Source organism: Herpailurus yagouaroundi, unplaced genomic scaffold, assembly GCF_014898765.1.
Source record: "Herpailurus yagouaroundi ecotype Mexico unplaced genomic scaffold, PumYag 162449, whole genome shotgun sequence".
NCBI lineage: Eukaryota > Metazoa > Chordata > Mammalia > Carnivora > Felidae > Herpailurus > Herpailurus yagouaroundi.
In genome coordinates this window covers 1-24012 of record NW_024423177.1, presented here as the reverse complement: position 1 = coordinate 24012, position 24012 = coordinate 1, and the positions used below count along the sequence as shown (strand labels likewise).

The following is a 24012-nucleotide window of genomic DNA, read 5'->3' as shown; positions in this document are numbered from 1 at the left end:
AATTGTCAAAATACAAATTTATATTGAAGGCATTGATTTTAGTATCTAAAAGTTCCCATTCATTTAACCAAAATTGTCAAGCAACATTTTAACACTAAAAAAGCTGACCAATAAGGAAAAAACAAGGAAATAATTTATCATGTGTTACTTAAAAATTTTTATGTCTATTCCAAGCACTTTATTCCTTGAATTCACAGATTACCACCAAAATTAAAATACAAATAAAATGTAATACACTAAATTGTTCCTGTTTTGTCCCTCTTGAAAGATTAAAAGATCAAAGACTGGTATGAGAACTAAACACCTAAACATATCTCCTAACTGAAATAATATATTTTGAAATAATCTATTGGCAGTCCTAAATTGTGAAAACCCCACAAACGTTAAATACCATTAGTAAGTAGTAACAAATACAACAAACATTAAAACAGAAATGCCTGTAGAAAGATATCAAGTTATATCACAGAAAAGGGCCAGTTCCTTGTATTTACAGATTATAACCTTAAGTGATCATTTCTACCAGTTGATGTGAAATGTAGTCCAATTTTCTCAGACAGTTCCAATTCATTTTTAATATACATGAATTTCTGGGGTATAGAAACAAGTCCCTTTTTTAGGACAAATCGTTGTTGTTTTTTTAATTGAGTTTTTTTCCCTTTTGTTTCTCATTTTGTAACTATAACCCTTGTCAGAACATTCTCTAACTTCTCATAGTCATTTCTCATCCTCACCAAAAGTAATACATTTAAGTAACAAAAAAACTTGCATTAGAGCCTTCTGACAGTGGTACCATTATTCCCTGAACTCCATAAAACATTGAACAACACAGAAAATCAAAACAAAATGTAACCACCAATGAAGAAATTTATCTATTTCTTTTCAAAACAACTGACACAATACAGTACAGAGTCACATAGATGGACACACTACTTGAAATTTTTCCAACAATATATTAAATACTAAAGTCTCATTTATGTATCCTTTAAGATATGAAAAAGCATATTTGCCACACTAATCAGTACAAAAGGTCCTAAGAAATAATAATCTAGGATAAAGCCATGGCCTGTCCAATTCAATGTTATTAAGTATTATTTGGGGGTAAAGTCATAATTATCTTTCATAATGTCAAAACACATACCTGGCTTCTTGTAATAACCCACTAAGCTGCTATCCTATATATTTAATCCTCTGTACTTTTACTTAATATATTCTACCAAGGGTTAGAGAATCCTGTAATTTATAATTCCCATGCAAAATATTAAAAATAATCTTAGGTAATCAAATATCGAATTAAAAAGGAATTTTAAAGTAATAAAAGTTCATGTCAGGAATTTATAGAAAAGAACAACCTTCATACTGAAATGAAATGCCAAGAGATTTTCTCATTTGCTGTATCTTCTTCATCTCCTACACCATACATTGCAACTTATGTTCAGAAGGGGGGTTAAAAATTTTTAACTACCAAAGAAAAAATATTTCATTAACGCTAAGACAAGGAAGAAGACTAATTCAATTTATAGAAAAACTTATTTGCATACATCAGAGAAAAAAGGATTTTATGAGTCCTTAAATGTAATAAATGCAATGATACTTTAATCCTCAAATATTATACATAATTCATGTTTTGCCTTTTTTTTTTTTTTTTGCCTTTACAACTTACTTCCTTCAGTCTTCAAAGATTCCATACCACAACTTGTTTCTTCCCTCATCTCTAAGGCTTTTCCCATATTTTCTCCTCTTTTTAGAGGAAAATTTTCACTGGTGCCTAAACCACGATGAGCTATCACTTCAACTCTGTTAGCACAACTGCCATCAAAAAGATAAGAAATACTAAGTGTGGAAAAAAGGGGACGCTCAGACACTGTTAGCAGGGAAGTATACTGGTGCAGACACTATGAAAAATAGTATGGAGGTTCTTCAAAAAGTTAAAATTAGAATGCCTATATGATCCAGCAAGTCCACTTCTCAGTATACAGCCAAGGGAAAATCACTACCTTGAAAAATATCTATATTCCAATGTTCATGTATCATTATTTATAATAGCAAAAATATGGAAACACCCTGTGTCTATTGATGAATGAATGGATAAAATAAACTGTGGGAGAGATATATATATAATGGAATATTATTCAGCCATAAAAAAGAAGAAAATCCTAGCCATTCGCAACAGCATATACGGACCTTGAGGGAATTATGCTAAATAAGTCAAAAACAAATATTGTATGATCTCACTTATATATGGAGTATTTTTTTAAACTCCATATTTATGAGTTTTTTAAACTCATAAATAAAGAATACAGATTGGTGGTTGCCAGAGGCCAGGAGGTGGGTGCTAAAGGGGTAAAGGTGGTCAAAGGTATAAAATCCCAATTAAAACATAAATAAGTCCTGGAGATGTAACATACAACATGATGACTAGAGTTATTAATACTGTATTGTGTATTTTAAAGTTACCAAGAGAGTAGATCTTAAAAGTCCTTATCATAAAGACAAAAAAAAAAGTCACCATGTATAGGAATGGATGCTCACTGAACTTACTGTGGTAATCATTTCACAATATGCACACCTAAAACTAATCCAATGTTTTATGTCAATTATCTCTCAATAAAAAAGGAAAAGAGTTAATGGAAGAAAGGGAGGATAAATTATTAAAAATAGGGGAAGACACCTTCCGTAAATTCTTCACGGAAGAGTTTGTGCTATAGATTTTCTTTTATCTTAAGAGAATAAACAAAAGTATATCCAAAGAATAAAAGGATATAATAAATATTACTCAATTATCTAATTCTCAAATAATACCCTTCAGAATATTCTTTTTTATTTTGAGAGAGAGAGAGTAAATGAGGGTGGGGGCAGGGGAGGAGCAGAGAGGGAGGGGAAAAGAGGGAGAGGGAGGAAGGGAGGGAGAGAGAGAGAGACAGAGAGAGAATCCCAAGCAGGTTCTCCACTGCCAGCATGGAGCCCAACACAGGCCTCAAACTCAGAAACCATGAGACCATGACCTGAGCTTAAACTAAGAGACAAACACTTAACCAATTGCTACCGAGGCGCCCCCAGAATATTCTTTAATTAGAAAAAGCAAGACAAATTCTGATCAGGTGGGTGATGGAAACATAGATTACTCTAAAATTAAGAGAATTACTTATTATTTGAGCTATTCTACTAAATCAAACCCTTACTAATATATACAGTATTATGCTTGTCTGAGAAGAATGTAAGGCAGTATACAAGATCATATATTTAAAAAGAAACATACCAAGATAACATAAACTCAAAGCAAGACAAAATAGATTTCTAACACTAGAAGTAAATCCAAACAGTATACTTTCACTAGTCTATCACCTGCCAAATTCCCCATCCACCAAGCACTCTTCATCTGATTTGTCCACTCCTAATCCAACCTTAGAAGTTCCTGGGTTTCTCTCCTCTCCTGCTCCTGGACAGCTGAGCATCACTGGAGAAAAAGCAATTAACCAAACTTACTAAACTAATTCACTGAACATTCCTGTTCAGTATATACTATATATATATACAAACACATACACACATACACATATATATATACATACATACATATATGTATGTATGTGTATATATATATATATATATATATGGCCTCAGCAGGTCGTTTATCTATTTTTTTTTTTCCCACAGTAACTGTTGGAAACTATCTCCTGTCTTCTTAAGTTCAAATCATCACCCCAGGTCCTTTACCTCTCCACAGACTACTTCTATTTCACTGAAAAGTCAGAGCCTGTCTAATGTGAACTTATTCAACTTCCCTACTCTCCACCAATAATTACTTCTGCATCTTTATCCATTTCTTCTTTCCTGTTACATGTCTTAAATCAGTCCAGCATAACCAATCAACTATTGTGGTGTGGGCCAAACAGAAAGCATCTAGATCTCAAACTAGTATCTTCCAAAAGCAGTGCTGATACTGGGAGGAGAGAAAAGCTAAGACAGCAGGTGCTTAGTCTATCATGCCGAACACAGTATTTGAGAAGGAAAGATTGCATAGTAATTCTAGCTAGCAGTGAACATAAAGGGGCACACCAGAAAGGGAGTTACCAAGTGCACACAGCATAAAGACAGCAAAAGCAGTGATTGGTGACATTCAGAAATGTATACAAGTAGGCTTTGTAGAAATTTAAGCCAGTAACAGGCCCAGTCATGAGATAAAGGTCCAGGAACCCTTTCCCTAAGAGGAAAGGACCTTTCTAGAACCTCTTTTCCTAAGAAAAAGACTGAGAAGAACTAAACAGAAACAAAGCAAGGGTTAGGATTAGTGGTGTGTTAGTAAATATCTAACACCTAGCTCTCTATGGAAAAAAAGTGGTAATTTGTAGCATTTGCCAATTTCTGCAGTACAAATACTCCTAACCATAGCCAATTTCCAAATACCAACAAGGCATCAGAGAATGCAGAATGGGGAAAAGATGCATAGTAGCACACCATTACAGTTTTTCTACCATACATATACAATAGACTTAGGTAAAGAGCATAGGTAATAGTAAAATATTTAGGAAGTGAAACTGTTTTAATGTTTATTATCTTTCATATAACTTCAAAAATAAACTGTAAATGTTAAAAAGAAAAAAGTGCCTCTCACATTTGAGATACACTAAAGAAAAATATAATTCTATAAAATTTACTCCCAAACTAATACTCTCAATTAATTGCTAAGCAAAACTAAGTTAATTACAGAGGCCAAAGGAAATCTGATAACTGGAAACTAGAAGATATTGAAGACTTCACTTTGTTCCAATATTAGCTTCTACTTTTACTTTAAAACACTGCAACCAATGCATAGGACCCTAAGTAGTTTTAGGTCTTTGGGGGAGAACTTTCACTAAAACATCCGAGGGCAACCAATGCATTTTCATCTGAAGTTCTTCCAGAAACTTACACACTGGAAACCAGAACTCTGCAAGCAGAGCAATATTAGAAAAGTTCATAATCTCATTTAAGTAGAGAACTGCATCTCTCCATATCAAAGCACCCTGGCCCTGGAGACTACCAAACTGGCTTCCAATTTATAAACACCCACCTAGGATGCTTATTACCACTGCTGGCATTCTAATAAGCTACAGCATTTTCTTAGTAAACTCTGGTTTCAAAAGCACATATCGAAAAGTATATACATAAACTCTACTATACTCGAAAAGGGCAGACTAGTAGGACTCTCTCAAGACAAACTGATAAAAGAACACTATGAAAAAGCAATCCTGTGAAAATGGTGAAACAATAGAAGTTTCCTAATAAACAGAGATTGCTTTATGAGATGAAACAATGAAGTAAAAAAACATGCTTAATGTGTTTCACAAACACATGACTTTTTATATAGATTATCATTTAAGAACCTGGAGTTTACTCTTTTCTAAAAGTAGAAAGGTAATTTGTCTAAACAGAATACTGATGTTTATTCCAAAGTTTTCCATGTCCTATATTTTTCCTCTATAGAATCGGCCTATTAAAATTTGAGCATATCTCTCTCCCTTGAACTAGAATTAAGGAAAGGATACAATTCATCATACATAAGCTTTTATAAAACATCTGTAGTTATGCAATATACCTAAGTTAATAAAAAAAAGAAAAAACAACCTTAGAAACGTATGTCAAATGTTTCTAGATTTGCAAAGAATGGTTAAACTTAAACAGAATTAGCATAAATGACATATACCACAAGTAAAGCCTTGGGTGAAACTAATTAAAAATATTAAATTACAAATAAAAGCATGAATATGGAGGCAAGTTCCTGATAAATTCATTCAATTTCAATACAAAAAGCATTAGAGAAATTCTTATAATAAAGAGAATTAAAACACCTGAGACAGAATTTATGCCTTAACTATTGGTAAGATATCACAACAGCCTCAATTAACTTAAAATTCATTTCTCAAAAAAACTATTACAGATTTATTCATGTAATATTATAATAAATATTTGTGTCTGAAGTGTTCTCACCACAAAATAGAAAATGGGAACTAATGTGAAGTGACAGATATGTCAATTTGTCTGATGCTGGTGGTTATTTTACAATGTGTAAGTATATCAAATCATTAAGTTGTATATCTTAAATATAATTTTTAATTGTCATTCATACTTCAACAAAGTTGGAAAAATATTAAAATATCAATTAAAAATGTGCTAAAAACTTCATTATGAAATAGGACATAACACTTCATCTTATACTATTGAAACAGAGAGCAAACCAGTTCTACCATTAAAATCTCTTTCATTTTACTTACCAGTAACTGTTTTTGGTCTTCCTTGGCATCCTTGTAAGAGGGGGATCCAGACACCCAAGGTGGTAATGGAGTTTACAGGTATCACACAATAAAAGAAGATGCTGATCATGGTTCTTCTTACAAATTCCACAACTTTGAATAAAGGCAGCAAATAAACGATTAGAATAATAATAATTTTAGTGAAACAGCTATTTACAGGACATTTTTTTAAATTTTAAAATTTCACCTTGGATTAATGTTTCTTCTGTTAAATTAAGTGTTTTTTTTCTTCAAACGTGCCTCTTTGTAACATCAATAATTATTAGTTCTAAATATTTGAGACTATAGAAAAATAGCTGGATCTAGTATAATTATTATTCTGGAGTCGAACTTTTCAGAGAGAGGCATATATAGGACAGTATTCTCAGGATGCCTGGCTGGCTCAGTTGGTTAAGTGTCTGACTCTTGATTTCAACTCTGGTCATGATCTCACAGTTTGTGAGATCAAGCCCTGCATCAGGCTCTGGGATGACAGCACAGAGCCTGCTTGGGATTCACTCTCTCCCTCTCTCTGCCCTTCCCCTGCTTGCTCTAAGTAAATAAAAAAAAACTTAAAAAAAAAAAAAAAGAAGATAGTATTCTCAACATCACAGCTACCTCAATTTAGTTATCACTTAAAACATTTAATATTAGCTCAACTTTTCTCTAGAAACATAACTATTAAACAAAAAAATTTTACAATTTTCTACTTCTCTCAAACTACAGAAGTTAATTTACAAACAAAATTGTTTATTTTAACATTAATTATAAGCCTTTCAATGAATCTTCAACATGTAAATAAGCTACATTTCTAAATAAGTCTCTTCAAAATCAGACTTTGAGTCTTAAAAGTACACCAATTGATATTTTTGTGAGGAATGGGGAATTTTGCATTGTTGTTACTGTTATTTGGATTTTTGTTACTTTTCAAGGAATCCAACTTTTCTTGTGCAAAATGTCAACTTAACTACTCCTGAGAGCACAGGCACCATGACTGGAATATCTCTGTTTTTTTATAGTGGGAACATAAAGTGTGAAGAAAAAGTTGTTAAGAATCTCTAACAGCTACCCATCCATGTAAGAAATAAAAATGATTTTTGAAGTTTTAAATTATCCTACAGAAAAAGGGTCACATACACGCAACAACGACAACCAGTACTTGGTTCTCAATGCTACTCAAGTGAAAAAGGAAAATCATTTACAATACATTCTGAAACAAAAATGAACTGTACTGACAAGTGAGAAGCACTCTGATATGCATGGTGGTTCCAAACGAACCAATTTTGTTTGGAAAAGCTAGACTGAACCAAGAAGTCTTGGCTATGCAAAATTACGATAGAGACAAAAAAGTAAATAACAAAAGCACTTCTAGAAATAAAATTATTACAACTGAGCATATAAAAAAATATAGACGGATTCAAATCTAGAACTTATCTTCATTATCCACCACTGTACAAAGGCAGTAACTCAGATTGTATATGATACCCATCACTACCTAAAAACACATGCAAAGCTCTAAAACTCATTAAAGTAAAATAAAATATAAATGCCCATTAAATAATAGATTATTTTAATTATTTAAGAAAATGATCATCTACATTATTTAAAGTCACTTTCCAATTCCCCCAAGACAATGGATTGTTCATTTCCATGCAACTTTTGGACATATATCTCCACTTATTTAAAGGATACAAGTCATTAATCTTATCATTAAAAGAGAAGCAAAAATCTCTTCTCTCATTCAACCTAAACCATCTTTGATAAAGGTACTGATAAAATGAATTTCAAATGCATTTAACATAAATTCTAATACGGACATAATCCATTCACAAATATTTGAAGCATCTTGTTACTAAAAGTATGAGTTTAAAAACACACAATATTAATCTGTTATCATTTTATTACTTGCCTATAAAGTACTGCAGGAAGAATAGAAGTCTTTTGTGTGCCTCCTTCTTTTTTACTGGGTTTTCTCTCCTTGGGTGCCCGCAAAATTGCCGGTATGTTCAACTTCTATTGATTTGAACAAATGCAGTTTATTTTGTTTTAAAGAAAAAATATAAAGCAACATTCTCCTCTATTTGCCACTCAAGTCAACTAAATATGCTAGAATTGTGAGGGAGAAATGTCTTACCAGCTATTACACCAGCAAAAAGAATTAAAATGAGTTTGTCTCACAGTTACTCTCATTAAAAATCTATAATTACATAGTCTCATCCCTTTTCAGTGAAACACTAAAACATTATGAAAATTAAACTTCTACTTTAGCTTTAAAAAGTGAAAGACAAGGACAAGCATTTAAGAGCTTTAAAAAACCACACACAATACACTTGACAAAAAGAATATTGAAGCCGTTTATTTTCCTCAACATGCCAGCTACACGGTGCTCCATAGGTTAATTAGAAAAATTATCTTATTGGACCAAACTCTCCATAAAGTGAATGAGATTCTTTTTGGGTTTCTACTAATCTGTAGTATGCTGGCTTCTGAGACAGCAACCATCTATCAAAGTCATTTCTCGGTGGCCTGGTGGGCCGACATCTGTTCAACCAACTGGAAAAAAGTGTCATGCGAGTGGTACAAATGAATTCTACTTCTTCTGTGTATTTTACATTTGCACAAGGAAATTTGTGAACTTCTGTTAAAAGTCATTTAATAAATGGCAATGCTCTTTTATGGTACATAATGCTTTACACTAAATAGAAGATTCTTATGAGACAATCTTGCAAATCAAGCCAAAACATAATGTTAGCTTGGCAAATAAATAATAGTCTTGCACCCAACATTAACTTCTCTAAATATAAAACATAAAGCACCATAATCTTCCCCAAATCCATCAACAACCTATCAATAGGAAGAAAGGTCAATTCTCCATAGGTGACTGCTCCTTCTCACCTCTTAAATTATGTTATTCATTGTAATATAAGCCGCATACATCCTGTTCACAAAAGAAGCATCTTGAAAGCTAGCATAGCACAACACATACCAATATGTATTATTTTCTAAAATATTAAGTCTACACAAATTGTATGAAAAATTGACCCTTTGTAAACTTCTGAAACAAGTACAATGAAAAATATCTCTTCTTTGACAAACTCCTTCACAAATAAGACTACTTTCACAGTACCACAGGGAGTCTCCATCTCCTAAAATATAACAGATTATGTGAATGAATTCTTAATTTATGAATTATACACAGTACTAAAAAAAGCATTCAAAGAAATCTATTTGGCAATGATTCTTCTTTTTAACACCAAGAACTTTAACAGGCTAGATATGCTCAAGGATAAAGTAAATTTTTTCATTACTACAATGATATCTACTTAACAGGAAAAACCACACTTTAGACTCTCAAGTTTCAAAACCCATCTCTTCCATAGCTCAAAACCAGATTAACATAAAAACGAATCTCTTCAGTTTGCCTTTTAAATTTAATGTCAAAAAAAAAAAAAAAAAAGGTGGGGGAGAGGGGACTAAATATAACATAAGAACAAGATAGAAAAAAATGTGGCAAGGACTCTAAAACTGCTAAATTACACATAAGAAGAATGTGGTAGGAGCGAATTCATGCTTCACATCTTAGCTTCACCACAAATGACAATCAGAGCAAATGAAAAAGTTCTGCAAACAAGATAGCTGTTAAAACAAGCAAATTAAGCTACAGGTTCTCAGTAGGCAGCTTCCAATTCTCTAGATATATTTCAGGCATTATCATTATCCCAGAGGATTAGTTGGCCCTAATCAAACAGAATTTTTTAGTTAGGAAAGTTGTATCAGAAGTCTGATCTCTGAAAATAATATAGAGAATGAGAACAGAAGGAGATAGCAATTGGAAAGAAACTAACCTGCCCTGTGATTCTGCCTAGTAAGGCCCATATTCCTTGCCCTTCGCTTCGAAGTTTTCCATTCAGGTTTTGTAGTTCTTCTAAAGATTCACACAGCTACAACATAAATAATCAAAATTAGTATGCCAATAAAATATGTAGTAATCCATGGGAAAATTTAAATAATTTATCAATAAGTGTCCAAGAATATCTACACTTATAGTCCATATTTTTTATAGTCCATATTTTTAATATATTTAAGCCACAGTACCGAGAGATGAGGCTATCCAATTACTTAATCAGCAACACTAATAAAATGTAAGCATTTTGTTTTATATTAGCATTTTTACTGACAATAATAATACCTATATTTATCATTCGGTTACAGTTTTATATATATTTCATACACATTCTGCTAATTAATCCTTAAAAGTCTACCAAGATGCATTTCCACCATTTTCCCAATAAGAAAATTAAGGATTATATGGTGTCTGTGACTTGGCCAAGATCATAGAACTAGCAAGAATCCCCAGATCTTCTGAATCTAATCCCACTACTCTTTTCACTACAGATGGCTGATATTGGAAACTTACCTCTTATTAATTTTTTATCACTTAAAATAACATGACAGTAAGTCAATATAGGTTTTATATGCTCATGTTACTTATTACCTAACATTTTGGCCACACCTTGCTTTTATATTCTTTTGATCTCCCTCATCATTACAATGAAAAGGCAGAATGGAAATTTAGATTGGTAGGTATTTTTCTTAAATCAAAAGTAACATTACAAATTCAAGACAAAAACAATAATTTAAAAGTAAGTTTCTTTGTTTTCTATAAACTTAGAAAGTGAGGCTCTACAGTATACTAGTTAGAAAGGAGTCAGGCTGGCCTCAAACCCCAACTCTATGACTTGACTATCTATGTGAGTCTGGGCAAATTACTTCACCTCTTTAGGATTCAATTTTCTCCTCTGAAAATGGGAGCAATAATTATAACTCACATTATAAAACAGAAATGAAAATTAAATGAGTTAATATATGTAACATGCTCAAGATTGTACCTGGCACATAGGTAGTGCTTAGTGTTAGTGCTGATAATACATTCAATAGGAGTAGGAATTGTAGGGAAAGGTCTAAAGATTCCAGAAAATTTTCAAAATGGGACATACATAGAAAGCTCTAATATCGCAAATGACATCAATAACAGATCATATTATGTTGTTTTGTAGCCGACTTACCTTATTATATTCCACATGGAGTTTTTCCTGTTCATTCTCTAATTTATCCTTTATATTCTTTTGTTCAGCCATATTTTCCTGAATTTGAATCATGCGCATATTTCTCTCTATTTAAATTAAATATCCAATTTTACTTATTAGAAAATAAAAGCTGATGTACAAAACACACAAAGGAAGAAGCTAGCCATAACGATGATCATATGGATAATCATGCATTGTTTGCAACATTTTTAACCCTATTTACTAATACATGAACTTAGCATTTTACAACAACGGACAACTTAATAGAAAAATAAACATGCTTTTGGGGTGCCTGGGTGGCTCAGTCAGTTAAGTGTCCGACTTTGACTCAGGTCATGATCTCACAGGTTGTGAGTTCGAGCCCCGCATCAGGCTCTGTGGGGCTCCAGCTCAGAGCCTGGAGCCTGCTTCAGATTCTGTGTCTGCCTCTCTCTCTGCCCCTCCCCTGCTCATGTTCTGTCTCTCTGTGTTTCAAAAATAAATAAATGTCAAAAAAAATTTTTTTTAATAAATAAACATGCTTTTTACTTAATATATGTAATGTAGTATGGCTAATACACTTCTAAAAACTGACAGTGTATCAAATATTTCCAATAGCAAATTGTTCTCATTGAAAATGTGAATGTATCAGTGTGTATACTGACCAAAGTAATAATTCACAAAATCAGCAGTGAGAGCAGGTTGCTTATGCTTTCTCCTTCCATCCACACTAGAACTAGTATCTGAATTGTCCACTGGGAAGATATCTGTACTGATTCCCATTAGCTCTGCTTTCCGCATCAGTTTACGAATGGCTGAAGCACTGCTAGTGAGTGGTCTGGGCAATTTTTCCCTTGGAACCCAGGCCTGGGGTCTGGTGGATCGAGCTAGTTCTGCTTTGGCACGATATTGCTGAAGCCGGGCATTGATTCTTGCCTATAAAAGAAAAGCATATACATTTTAAAAGATATTAAAATGTAACATATTCCTTATGATTTCTACTTGTATGTTTAGAGATAGTAAAGACAACCAGAATTTCCTGTATCAAGGCAAATTGTATCTATCCACAGTTCTTAAGATAATATTCTTGGATTACAATAAAAGGTCTACCCCAGTAACGAATCCAGGTCCTAGTCTATGATCTGAGTTGTCAGAAACTAATTTGACTGAACTGAAGTTCCTTTTCTCAATACCTGCAAAAGTCTCTATAAATTCACTTAATTTACATAGAAATACATTTTAAAAGATGGGCAAACTGATCAAATCTTTTACATAAGCAAACACTAAAACAGACTGAAAAAAAGATATGGTCAACATACTGCACTGATAGAATAACTTCTCTAAGCCACATTTTTCAATGTATTTGGAAACGTGCTTTATAAAAGGCTTCTCTGTTGACTAAGGAGTAACATATTCAGCGACAAACTACACTCACTACCTTAATGACAATCTACTTCCTAGGTAACTAACCAAACTTCATAATTACATTTCACATGTCATTGGCACACACACATGAGATGTGAAATCCATAACCTTGAAAGAAAAAAACACGAGTTTTCGCATGAATCCCATACCTGTGCTTCTGGTGACAGTTGCTTCTCCCTTTCTTGCAAAGACATTTTACAATAGGATTGTAGAGCCAAGTAGTTTTTTCTCTTCCATTTTCTGTCTAACCTATCTGCATGTTGCTTACAATAAGCAAAAAATGGATCTGCTATATCCTATACCAAAAAAAAAAAAAAAAAACCAGAAGGGAGGAGTGAATATTTTCACTTCAAAGGGTTATAAACAACCTAACACAAGAGATAATATTTGCTTTTTGAAGAATCTCCTATGTTGTTGGTTATTTCTAAAATAAATTACAAAAGTAACTTTTATACACAATGATAAAAATTGCTGCTTTTGAAATTTAATCCTGTATATCAACTTCAAATTAACAACTATTTTTTTCTTTAAAGGGCCTTGTAGATTTAAAAACACTGAAATAAAATCTTAGGTATTGTATTTAGTTAAACTTGTGTACCTAAAAAAATAAGCACTGTTTAAAACAAATAGAATTTTCATAATCGTAGGTAAAAGCCATCATTAAATATTAAAGTTATGTATACATAGATTAATATTACAAAAAATACATCCAAAAAATACAGGACTAGCTAACACAGATAAGTGGAACATTTTTAACTGGCTAGCAATGCATGGCCAGATTCTACCCAAGACAAAAATGGATTAAGAAGGACAGACTTCTTTTTACTTTTTACTTCTATTTACTGTCAATTGAACACATTAGGTATCACCTTTAACTCTTTATACAACTTTAAAACCTCAAACAGAAAACATAGCTCTCTCATAGCCATCTCTCAGGATACTAACCTAAAGGGTATATTTTTTATTCATAAAGAGTAGAGTACCAAAAAAAAATTTACTCTATCAAAAACAAAAATAATTTGTAAATATTTAGCCAAAACAAGTAATCTGCATTGTGATTCCCAAAAAAATAACTGGGAGTTCATTCTTTAGGTCTGTCCCAAGGAGAAGAAATAAAGATAAGCTCTCCATATATAGTTTTTATCCAAGTTATGTTAGAAGGGTCTCTTAGTAAGGTGAGATTTTACAACCCAAAGAGAAATGATGACACTAAAAAAAAAAGAAACATATGAGCAAGAACAGAAAGGAATATAATAACAATAACAATAAATATGAGGTATCCTTAACATAAAAAAAGTGTATGAGGCATTCTGTAGTGTGGTATCCACAAATGTCACAATATAGTACTGTGGATAACATCACAGAATTTAGAAGTACAAAAAGCCCAGACACAATTTGAGCCACTGAAATTTAATGCATGAATGATTTCAGTCCATTAAGTCAAAGGTTATGGGAAAAAAAAAAATGAATAAAAATCTATACTCTATTTCCACTGTTTCAATGAGAACTTTCTACATGGTAACAGGGTGCGAACAATATACGAAATACTTTATACGAAATACTTTATACGAAAATTATACTTTATACGAAAATTATACTTTATCACAGAAGAAACTACCATATGGTTTACATGAAATATAAGTAACCTTAAGGAAAACTATATGGTGTGAAACAAATTTCTGTCAGCATAAATGAATCTGTGCTATTGTTTGATTTTAATAATAAATACATTATATCATAACATGGTTTGAACATTCTAAATAATTTGGAATTCTCACAAAGCAGATCAGAAAGAATAGAAACTTTCGGCACCTGGGTGGCTCAGTCAACTGAGCATCCAACTCTCGATTTGGGCTTAGGTCACAATCCCAGAGATGTGGGATTGTACTCCATGTTGGCCTCTGTGCTGACAGCATGGAGCCTACTTGGGATTCTCTCTCTCCCTTTGCCCCTCTCCCCCACTTGCCGCTACCCTCTCGCTCTCAGAAAGAAAGAGAGAGAGAGAGAGAGAGAGAGAGAGAGAGAGAGAGAGAGAGGGAGAGGGAGTGAGGGAGAGAGAGAGAAAGAAACAGAAAAGAGTAGAAACTTTAAATGGATCCTCACCACTGAGATAAAAAGTACTGTCAGAAGGCTACAAAAAGTCATTAGAATATAGTAAGGTATATGATGTCACTAGATGAAACTAGGGTACTTACTCTCTTTTTCCACCTTGCTTTTACTGCCTATATAAAACAGCCATTAAGAAGAAATCCCACTTAACAAACCAATCTGTAAAAGGGGCAGTGGGGGGGAGCTTTCTCGAATGTCATATAAAATTGAAACAGAAGATATGCCCACAAACAGTAGATTTGTTTTACTTAAAATTTGTCTTTTAATTAAATATGCTATTATATTACATGAATCTTAGTCTACAGAAGTATAATAGCCACGAACTTCCTTTAACAGAATGATTACTGCCAAGAGCAAATCTTATTGATACCGATTCTTGGGTTTTAAAACACTGTTCAGAAATCTTTATAATTTTCCAATTCTATAAGTGTTTATAAGAAGACATCAGAAACACATGTAAATAGATTTAAATCATTCCCCACAAAAAAAGTACACCTAACAAGGAAGCAAATGTGGAGAAAAGTCACATTTTGTTATTCTAGCATCCAGAATTCCTACCTAATCAATCAAGGGAGGCAGCAAGGCAAAGGAAAAGCCTCAGGTCCTGTTTCTACATCCTGATTTATTTCAATTTCCCCTGTAAATTTCCCCAGATGAGATTAGAGACAGAGACATGCAGACCACAGATGCAAACTATTTATTTAATGTAATATTTGTTTCCTTTGTTTCATTTCCATGTGCATGCCTTTAGATACAGGGATGTATGCTCTAAATCACTATAGACTCCCTTACATTCCACTGTCCCATCATGCGGCTACTTTACACATTTTTGTTAGCCACTGTCTACCCTCCCCCCAAAATGTTGAATGGCAACTATACAAAGGAACCCAAACTGCCACAGTATGACAGGTAAAGCTCTCAATAAGTTCTAAAAGAAATGGCTATAAAGGAGTCTTCCTGATTGCAAAGCTCAAAGTTTTCCGTAAGTACAGTAATACCCTACCCTATAGACTCCATGATCTGGGTATTCACTTGGGATTTATCTCATCTTCTAAGTCTTACTTGTACTGCCCCTCTGCACTGCTGCCCACCATCTAGAGTGTAGTCAATACTAATCCACATAACCTTATTATATAATTAATTATGCCTCTATGTCTTCCTAAGAGCTGTAAAAATGCTCAGAATTTATCCAGTACCCTTCATCAATTAAAGTACAATTCTTAAGAATCAAAGCTGGTACAAAAACACGTACCCAACACATAACTGCTATAGAATTCATTTATTCATAAAATATATCCCTCGGGGTTCCTGGGTGGCTCAGTCAGTTAAGCGTCCGACTTCAGCTCAGATCATGATCTCACGGTTTGTGAGTTCGAGCCCTGCACCAGGCTCTGTGCTGACAACTCAGAGCCTGCAGCTTGCTTTGGATTCTGTGTCTCCCTCTCTCTCTGTCCTTCCCCTGCTTGTGCTCTCTCTCTCTCAAAAATGAATAAACATTAAAAAAATGTAAAAAAATATATACCCCTCAAAATCTGCTCAACAAATTTTCATTACATTATCTTTTTTAATTGTTTCTTGTCTACAAAATAAATGGGAAAAGATAAAGACCCAATATAAATATACATATATATTTTTATGTAAAACTGAAAATTTATCCAGTAAAAGAAGGAACACAACCAAAGGTTTATAGGTACACCACAGATCCACCATGAACAGATAATAAGAATTACCAAGCAAATACTCAAATACCTATCTAACACAAGAACTTAAAGAAATCAACAAAACTTAGTCTCAGGACTCCTTAACAGTCTTCAAAATTATTGACGACCTCAAAGAGACCTATGTGAGTTATTTTATAGATAGTCCCCATTAGAAATTAAAAAACAAAACTTTAAAACATTTATTCATTTTAAAATAACAATAATCCATTACATGTTAAGATAAATAACACTTTTATTAAAAATACTTTAATTTACATATACACAAACTCAGTGAGAAGGGTGGCACTGTTTTACATTTTCAAATCTCTTTAATGTCTAGAGAGCTCACTTTATTAAAGATGGCTGGATTCTCAAAACTATTTCCACATTCAGTATGTTATATTGCTATGCATCATATAATCTCTGAAAATCTCCACTATTGCTCATGAGATAATTAAGAGTAAAAAATGTATATACTGTTTTCATATTGTTACAAAGATAGTTTCAACCTCACAAACCTCTTGAAAGAAGATTAAGGAGTCCCCAAAATGTGCTTTGAAAAAAACTGTCTAATCTAAAGCTAATAAACCTGGAAGGAAAATTATAAATTAAAAACACTTGTAAAGAGATAGAAATACAGATATTGAAGAAAGGGTAATGATTTTATTTAAAGAAACAGAGCAAAGTTATCCAAACATAATTTCAGATCCTCCTATAAAAAATGCTGACATATTAATGCTTTAAAACAACTTGGATTATGTTTCATTTTACCTGTCAGATATCCCTATAAAAAGTTTAACATGTTTTCCAAATGTCTAAATAGCTTTAAGACTGAAAAACTCATATATTGTTTACTCTTGAAATTTTAGACCAGTGATCTAAGCAAAGACTTTAAAAATACGCTTGTTAATTTCTTCTATCATGCACACCTATTGTAGGACATAATAGAGTATGAGACATCTTATGAACATATTCACCAACGACGGTTTTAAATAAACCTACCTCTTCTGCTGCTGCCTCTGAAAGCAGACCTTCCTTCTGGGCACAGGTCACATGGAAATAGGCTCTGCACATCCCTGCATCACAGCTAATGCAAACTCCAGTTCTAGCAAAACGAGGGTCTTCACAGAAGCTACATTCCTAAAATGGAATAACAGGAAAACTCTCAGAATAAAAATATCTCTAAAACAAGACTGCATTCTCATACAAAGCGTCCATAAAATACAAATAGTGAATCAATAGCATATCAATAAAACAATAACTGTGGGCAAGAAAAGAGTTTATATGAAAAAATTCTCTCTAGAATTCTAATGAACCAAAATTCCACTGATACAATAATGATGACACTAATAATAATAATAATAATAATAATAATAAGGATTTACTATGTGCTAGCCACTATTCTAAACACTTTACATATATTAACATATGTAACCATTTGATCCACTATTCCACAGTAACATATGAAAGACGTATTACCTCCATTTTACACATGAGAAAACTGAAGACAGGTTAAGAAATCTGCTCAGAATAACACAAAAAAATAATTGTCAAGTCAGTCTTCAAACCAGAGTAATATAAAAGTCATTGTTCTTAACCATGAAGCTATAATGACTTGGACAACATAATACTGCTTGGAAAATGAAAGAAAATAAGTAAGAAGCCAGAGAAATTGGCCAAAAAAAATCTAGGTCCTGGAACCAAAGAATTCATTTTTAAAATATCTTTAAGAGAATTAAAAAGTAATCTTAGGTAAACAATCTGATGAAATTGGTTGCGATACACAATGTAGCCAACTAGTTAAATCCTTTCTGAATACAAAGGGAAGAACTGTAAAACTGAAAGTTTCAACAAATGAAATTACCCCCAATCCTCCCCAAATTTATTTTTTTATCCTTTTCACTATCTATACCACAGAGAGAGAAAAAGAAATCTAGTCTTAAAATATAAACTACTCTAATGATAGGAATCTTCGTTTAAAAAAAAAAACCTGCTAAACTGTGACAGATTGCCAGTAGACACTTAAAGAACTGTTTAGTAAATATATTCTAAGTAAATTAAATATAACAGAAACATATACAGAGGAAAATTAAAAAGTTTCAGTAGACACTAAAAATATCATTTTAATACTGTAACAGTAAGTAACTACCTAGGAGGTAGACAGCACCCAACTGATACATCAGCAATGAATGAAAACAGCAAGAATAGGAATCTGGGTATAGATGTGAAAATATACCCAAATCCTGACACTCTACTGCTTGGTTAAGTTTTTTTTTTTTTTCCTAGTAACAGTAGGAGGCATATGGTAGGATGTATCAGCAAATAGTAATGTAAACATGAGACCAAAAAAGAGACAAAGAATGAGACAGAAGGAGAGAAGATGGAAGAGAGAGAAATGGAGAAATTAAATTATTTCAATAATGTCAACAGCACAAACAGAACCAAAGTGCTTAAGAAGTTCCCAAACTAATTTAATGTAATACGATGAAGTTGAAGGGATTTCAGAATGAATACAAGAAAAAATTTCCTGACAAAAAGTCTTATAAAGACTATAGAACAATCTAACAAAGAAATGGGAATCTTCTTCAATTGCCTGAATCATTTAAAATGCTAGAACTATGCTAAGCAACTGAGAACACAGGGGAGAAAGTAACCAGGATTAGGAAATGGATAGATAATGTGGTCTAGAAGAACTGTCCCAGTTATAATTCACATCACTGACTGTACCAATAAGCTAGAGAATACATAATTTTTTTACTCTACTTTGTAATCATACTTCAAAACAAAAGAAGGTGATAATGAAAAATCAGCTGACGATTATATATTTAATGATTCTCTTGTTCAGTTCAGAGGTCATTGCTGGTTTCAGTTATATGAAGTAATATCTGGTTCTTGTTTTTTTTCATTGCTTCTAGATTTGTAATTATGATAATAATGTGTGCCTAATGAAAATTACTTAAGCCAGTCCCTTCTAGGCTCTGTGCTCGTGAATTCTGAAGCTGATCTCAAAAAGCAATAACTTTCACTTCCAATAATGGTGGACTAGGTAATACTAGGTAGGTATTAATCCTGCTAGAAACTAGAAAATGTGAACAAATTATTATTTTTTTTTTAACTATAGCTTAAGGCATTAGAAAGATAACAAGATAGTACAGAATTACCTGAGGACCAGGAAAGTAAGTTCAGTGCTTGGGCCTGCTTTTCTCCCTGGGGTCTTTAACTAATTCTGGAGAAAAAAGCTGCAGACAGTTCAATAGAAATTACCCAAACTAAAGCACAAGAGTACTGGAGTGAGGCTGGAGGGTGAGGGATGGGGGCTGTGGTTAGAGCCTGAGGAGAATATTCTACATATAGCAGCAGAAGCTGTCAAATTTTTGAATTTTCACCATCAGAATTTTCCAAAAACCTTTAAGTTTCCCACCCACCTTAATGTATTACTGACACTGTTACAGTCTTCCTTCCCAATTTCCCAAGGGACAGTAATGGAAGAGAATGTATCAGTGCCTAATTGGTTCTAGTATTCCAGGGATGCCTATAATAATTATATACCTAAGTTTAAATTAATAAGTGTATTTTTTGTTTGTTGTTTTTATTCTTTGAGAGACAGAGAGAGATAGAGTGTGAGTAGGGGAGGGGCAGAGAGAGAGAGGGAGACACAGAATCCGAAGCTCCAGGCTCTGAACTGTCAGCACAGAGCCCGACTCAGAGCTCGAACTCACAGAAGGTGAGATCATGACCTGAGCCAAAGCCAGATGCTTGACCGACTGAGCCACCCAGGTGCCCCAGTAAGTGTATTTTTATCACTTATAATCCTAAAGCTCAATCAATAAAAACCAATTTATAAAGTATTGAGGCTGAGAATGATTTGCAAGGCAGGCTATGCAGTCATTTAAAAAAAAAAAAAAAGTCCTTGAAACCTGAGTAAAATAATAGGTGTCCCTTTTCCTCTTTTCATAATTTTGGTAAATTTCACTTCAAAAATAAAGTCAGAAATTACGTTTGTATTGATCTTACCGATCTGAGAACTCATGTGTACTAGGGAGTATACTAAATACCACAAAAATAGAAGTAGTATCAATTATCATTTTACCCCATAGGTAACTCTAAATTAAGAATACATGGAAGAATTTATAAATTACTGGCTTTCTGGGAAAATTACTAACAATAATAAATGATTTAGTGCTAAATGTTCTACAAATAGTATCATTACTAATAAGCATTTCTGTAGTGAACAACGATATCAGTAAAAAGTCATATAAACAAATTTTTCTCTTTTAGACAATCAAAAACACTTTGCCTCACCTTGGCACCATATTTGGAATAGTTCATTTCTGTCAGTGTTACTGGTCGTAATTTGTCAATATCTCCAAAGGCTACTCCAGGAACATACAGGGCACAGACAATATGAACCCATCTATAAGGAGAGAAAAATATGATTTTGCTATCAAACTTTCATAAAATGCCCACAAGGAAAATAAACATAAAACACGTGTGTGCCATCACAAGTAACTACTGAAAGAATTCTATAGTCAGACCTTCACAATCTCCCACAACTGAAGAATATGGAATAAGCACAACTCAATAAGCACTACTTTTCTAGCAGCTTAGCCCAAGCTAAGAATTAACAACTATAAATGCCTTTCACTTAAATTCACTGCATTTTGCACTTACCTGTTATTCTTAAATATTTGCACAAAACCACTATACAAATGAAACGTCATTTTCTTACTCATGGGAAGATTCACATTCATTATTTTAAGCTCTCTGAGAAGCATCCTAATTTAAGAACTGTGAAGTAATTCTGTAGTAAGTAAGTAAAATTGCTCTTTCTTGTTATTGTTTTCTAAAAGCTGTTGGAGAGGCCATCAGGACAATTTAAAATTTGGGTGGGCGGGGCGCCTGGGTGACTCAATCAGTTAAGAGTCCGACTCTTGATTCTGACTCAGGTCATGATCTCATGGTTTTTGAGTTCAAACCCCACATCAGACTCTGTGCTGGCAGCAGGGAGCCTGCTTGGGATCCTTTCTTTCCCTTTCTCTCTGCCTCTCCCCTGCTCATGCACGCTCTCTCTCTCAAAATAAATAAACTGTAAAAAAATAAATAAAACAATTTTTGGTGGTCATCCTTTCTTTCTTCCCAGGTTAAACTGATTGCTAGAAGACTGTAGACAACAGTTATATAATATAAGGAAGTCCTATCTCATTCAACTAATCTGTTCACCATTCAACCTTTGTACTTAAACTTACATGCCCCACATACATTTTTTTTAAGTCTGAATGATGCTGCAACACTAAACAAAGAATGCTCAAAGTTTTAGTACATGAAAAAAAGTTGCAGTACACAGAATGGGGAGTTGATTCTAATTCTTTTTTAAAAGCTGCACTAAAAATGCATTTAGGAACCCTTTGTTTACTTACAATCATACAATATATGGGATCAATGGTTTTAAAATTTTAAACAGATCTATATCACTTCTCTAAGAAAGAAGGTAAAAATGAGATGGTAAATCTGCCTTCACCTTGTGACTATATTAACAATAAATTCTGCTTTATCACAGTTTGAGAGGCTATCATTGCCACATGGCTGTGTTTTGTGACACACTGTAAGTTTTAAAAGAAGATGACTAAGAATCATTTTATAGAGGTCCTGGGGGAAATAGTTACGAATCTTTAAAAATTATCTTTTTTATTGAGAAGAAATTCGAAGATTTTGAGATTTTCTTGATAGACTGTTTTAATTCAACCTCCCAAATGCATCCCGCAGAGTTCAATATAAAGATACACATCTTCAACAAGCAGCTGCTTTCTCAATTTAATTTGCACAGTTTTTTCATGCTCCACTGGTGTATTAAATGCCACTGTACTCTGCAGGAGTTTATCTTTGATAAACCCAACAGCTGGCTGCTTGCTTCCTACTGACCTTCTGAAAATGTTTTAGTACAAGCCATGCAAGTACTACAGATTTAAACTGCCATTTCAGTGTGATTGGCACACAAGTGTATCATTTCCCCAAATCACTCATGTGAGGATGCCAACTTGGGTCTTTATTAAAACACCTATCAAACAGCTGAGACAATTTCCATCCTTTGTAATACCTGTTGTAAATATTTTTTTGTTCATTTGTTTAACTGCACAAACTTTAGAACTCTATAATTAAAACAAATTGAAAAATCAAAATGAATAGTCTTCTTTGTTACTTTAACATCCAATTTGCTTGGAGCTATGATGACAGATGTTGATTGGGGAAAGGAATACAAAACAAGCACCACATAAAGCCATGAAGAAACAGAGTCAAGAGAGGGAAGATGGCAGCATAGGAGGACGCTGGGCTCACCGCGCGTCCTGCTGATCACTTAGATTCCACCTACACCTGCCTAAATAACCCAGAAAGCCACCAGAGGATTAGCAGAACGGAGTCGCCGGAGCCAAGCGCAGACGAGAGGCCCACGGAAGAGGGTAGGAAGGGCGGCGAGGCGGTGCGCGCTCCACGGACTGGCGGGAGGGAGCCGGGGCGGAGGGGCGGCTCGCCGGCCAAGCAGAGCCCCCGAGTCTGGCTTGCGAAAAGCGGAGGGGCCTGACGGACTGTGTTCCAACAGCAAGCGCGACTTAGCGTCTGGGAGGTCATAAGTTAACAGCTCTGCTCAGAAAGCGGGAAGGCTGGAGGACAAAGGGAAGGAGAGCTGCTGAGCCCCCGGACAACAGAGCTCAGTTTGATGGGGAACAAAGGTGCTCGCCAGAGCCATCTCCCCCGCCCATCCCCCAGCCAAAATCCCAAAAGGAACCAGTTCCTGCCAGGGAACTTGCTCGCTCCACACAAATACCCAACTCTGCGCTTCTGCAGAGCCAAACCTCCGGCAGCGGATCTGACTCCCTCCTGCTGCCACAGGGCCCCTCCTGAAGTGGATCACCTAAGGAGAAGCAAGTTAAGCCTGCCCCTCCTGCCCCTGTGCACCTTGCCTACCCACCCCAGCTAAGACAACAGATCCCCAGCATCACAAGCCTGGCAGTGTGCAAGTAGCCCAGAAAGGCCACCCCACCCCACAGTGAATCCCGCCCCTAGGAGAGGGGAAGAGAAGGCACGCACCAGTCTGACTGTGGCCCCAGCGGTGGGCTGGGGGCAGACATCAGGACTGACTGCAGCCCCACCCACCAACTCCAGTTATACACCAGAGCACAGGGGAAGTGCCCTGCAGGTCACACCACTCCAGGGACTATCCAAAATGACCAAGCAGAAGAATTCCCCACAGAAGAATCTCCAGGAAATAACAACTGCTAATGAGCTGATCAAAAAGGATTTAAATAATATAACAGAAAGCGAATTTAGAATAATAGTCATAAAATTAATCGCTGGGCTTGAAAACAGTATAGCTGACAGCAGAGAATCTCTTGCTACAGAGATCAAGGGACTAAGGAACAGTCACGAGGAGCTGAAAAACGCTTTAAA

At 34.3% G+C, this 24012-nt stretch overlaps 1 protein-coding gene across 1 annotated transcript in view; it reads right to left on the bottom strand.

Moving 5' to 3' along the window:
• Positions 1-21018, bottom strand: part of LOC121026774 (PHD finger protein 14-like) — a gene marked incomplete at its 5' end in the record, with an annotated part of 55704 nt that extends 34686 nt beyond the window's left edge. Inside the window, 8 exons of the mRNA XM_040469548.1 lie at positions 6252-6383; positions 8179-8282; positions 10115-10210; positions 11336-11442; positions 12001-12271; positions 12910-13056; positions 17572-17709; positions 20872-21018. Coding sequence (XP_040325482.1) covers positions 6252-6383; positions 8179-8282; positions 10115-10210; positions 11336-11442; positions 12001-12271; positions 12910-13056; positions 17572-17709; positions 20872-21018 — 1142 coding nt within the window. The remainder of the gene's footprint in view (positions 1-6251; positions 6384-8178; positions 8283-10114; positions 10211-11335; positions 11443-12000; positions 12272-12909; positions 13057-17571; positions 17710-20871) is intronic.
• Between the last annotated feature and the right edge of the window lie 2994 nt (positions 21019-24012).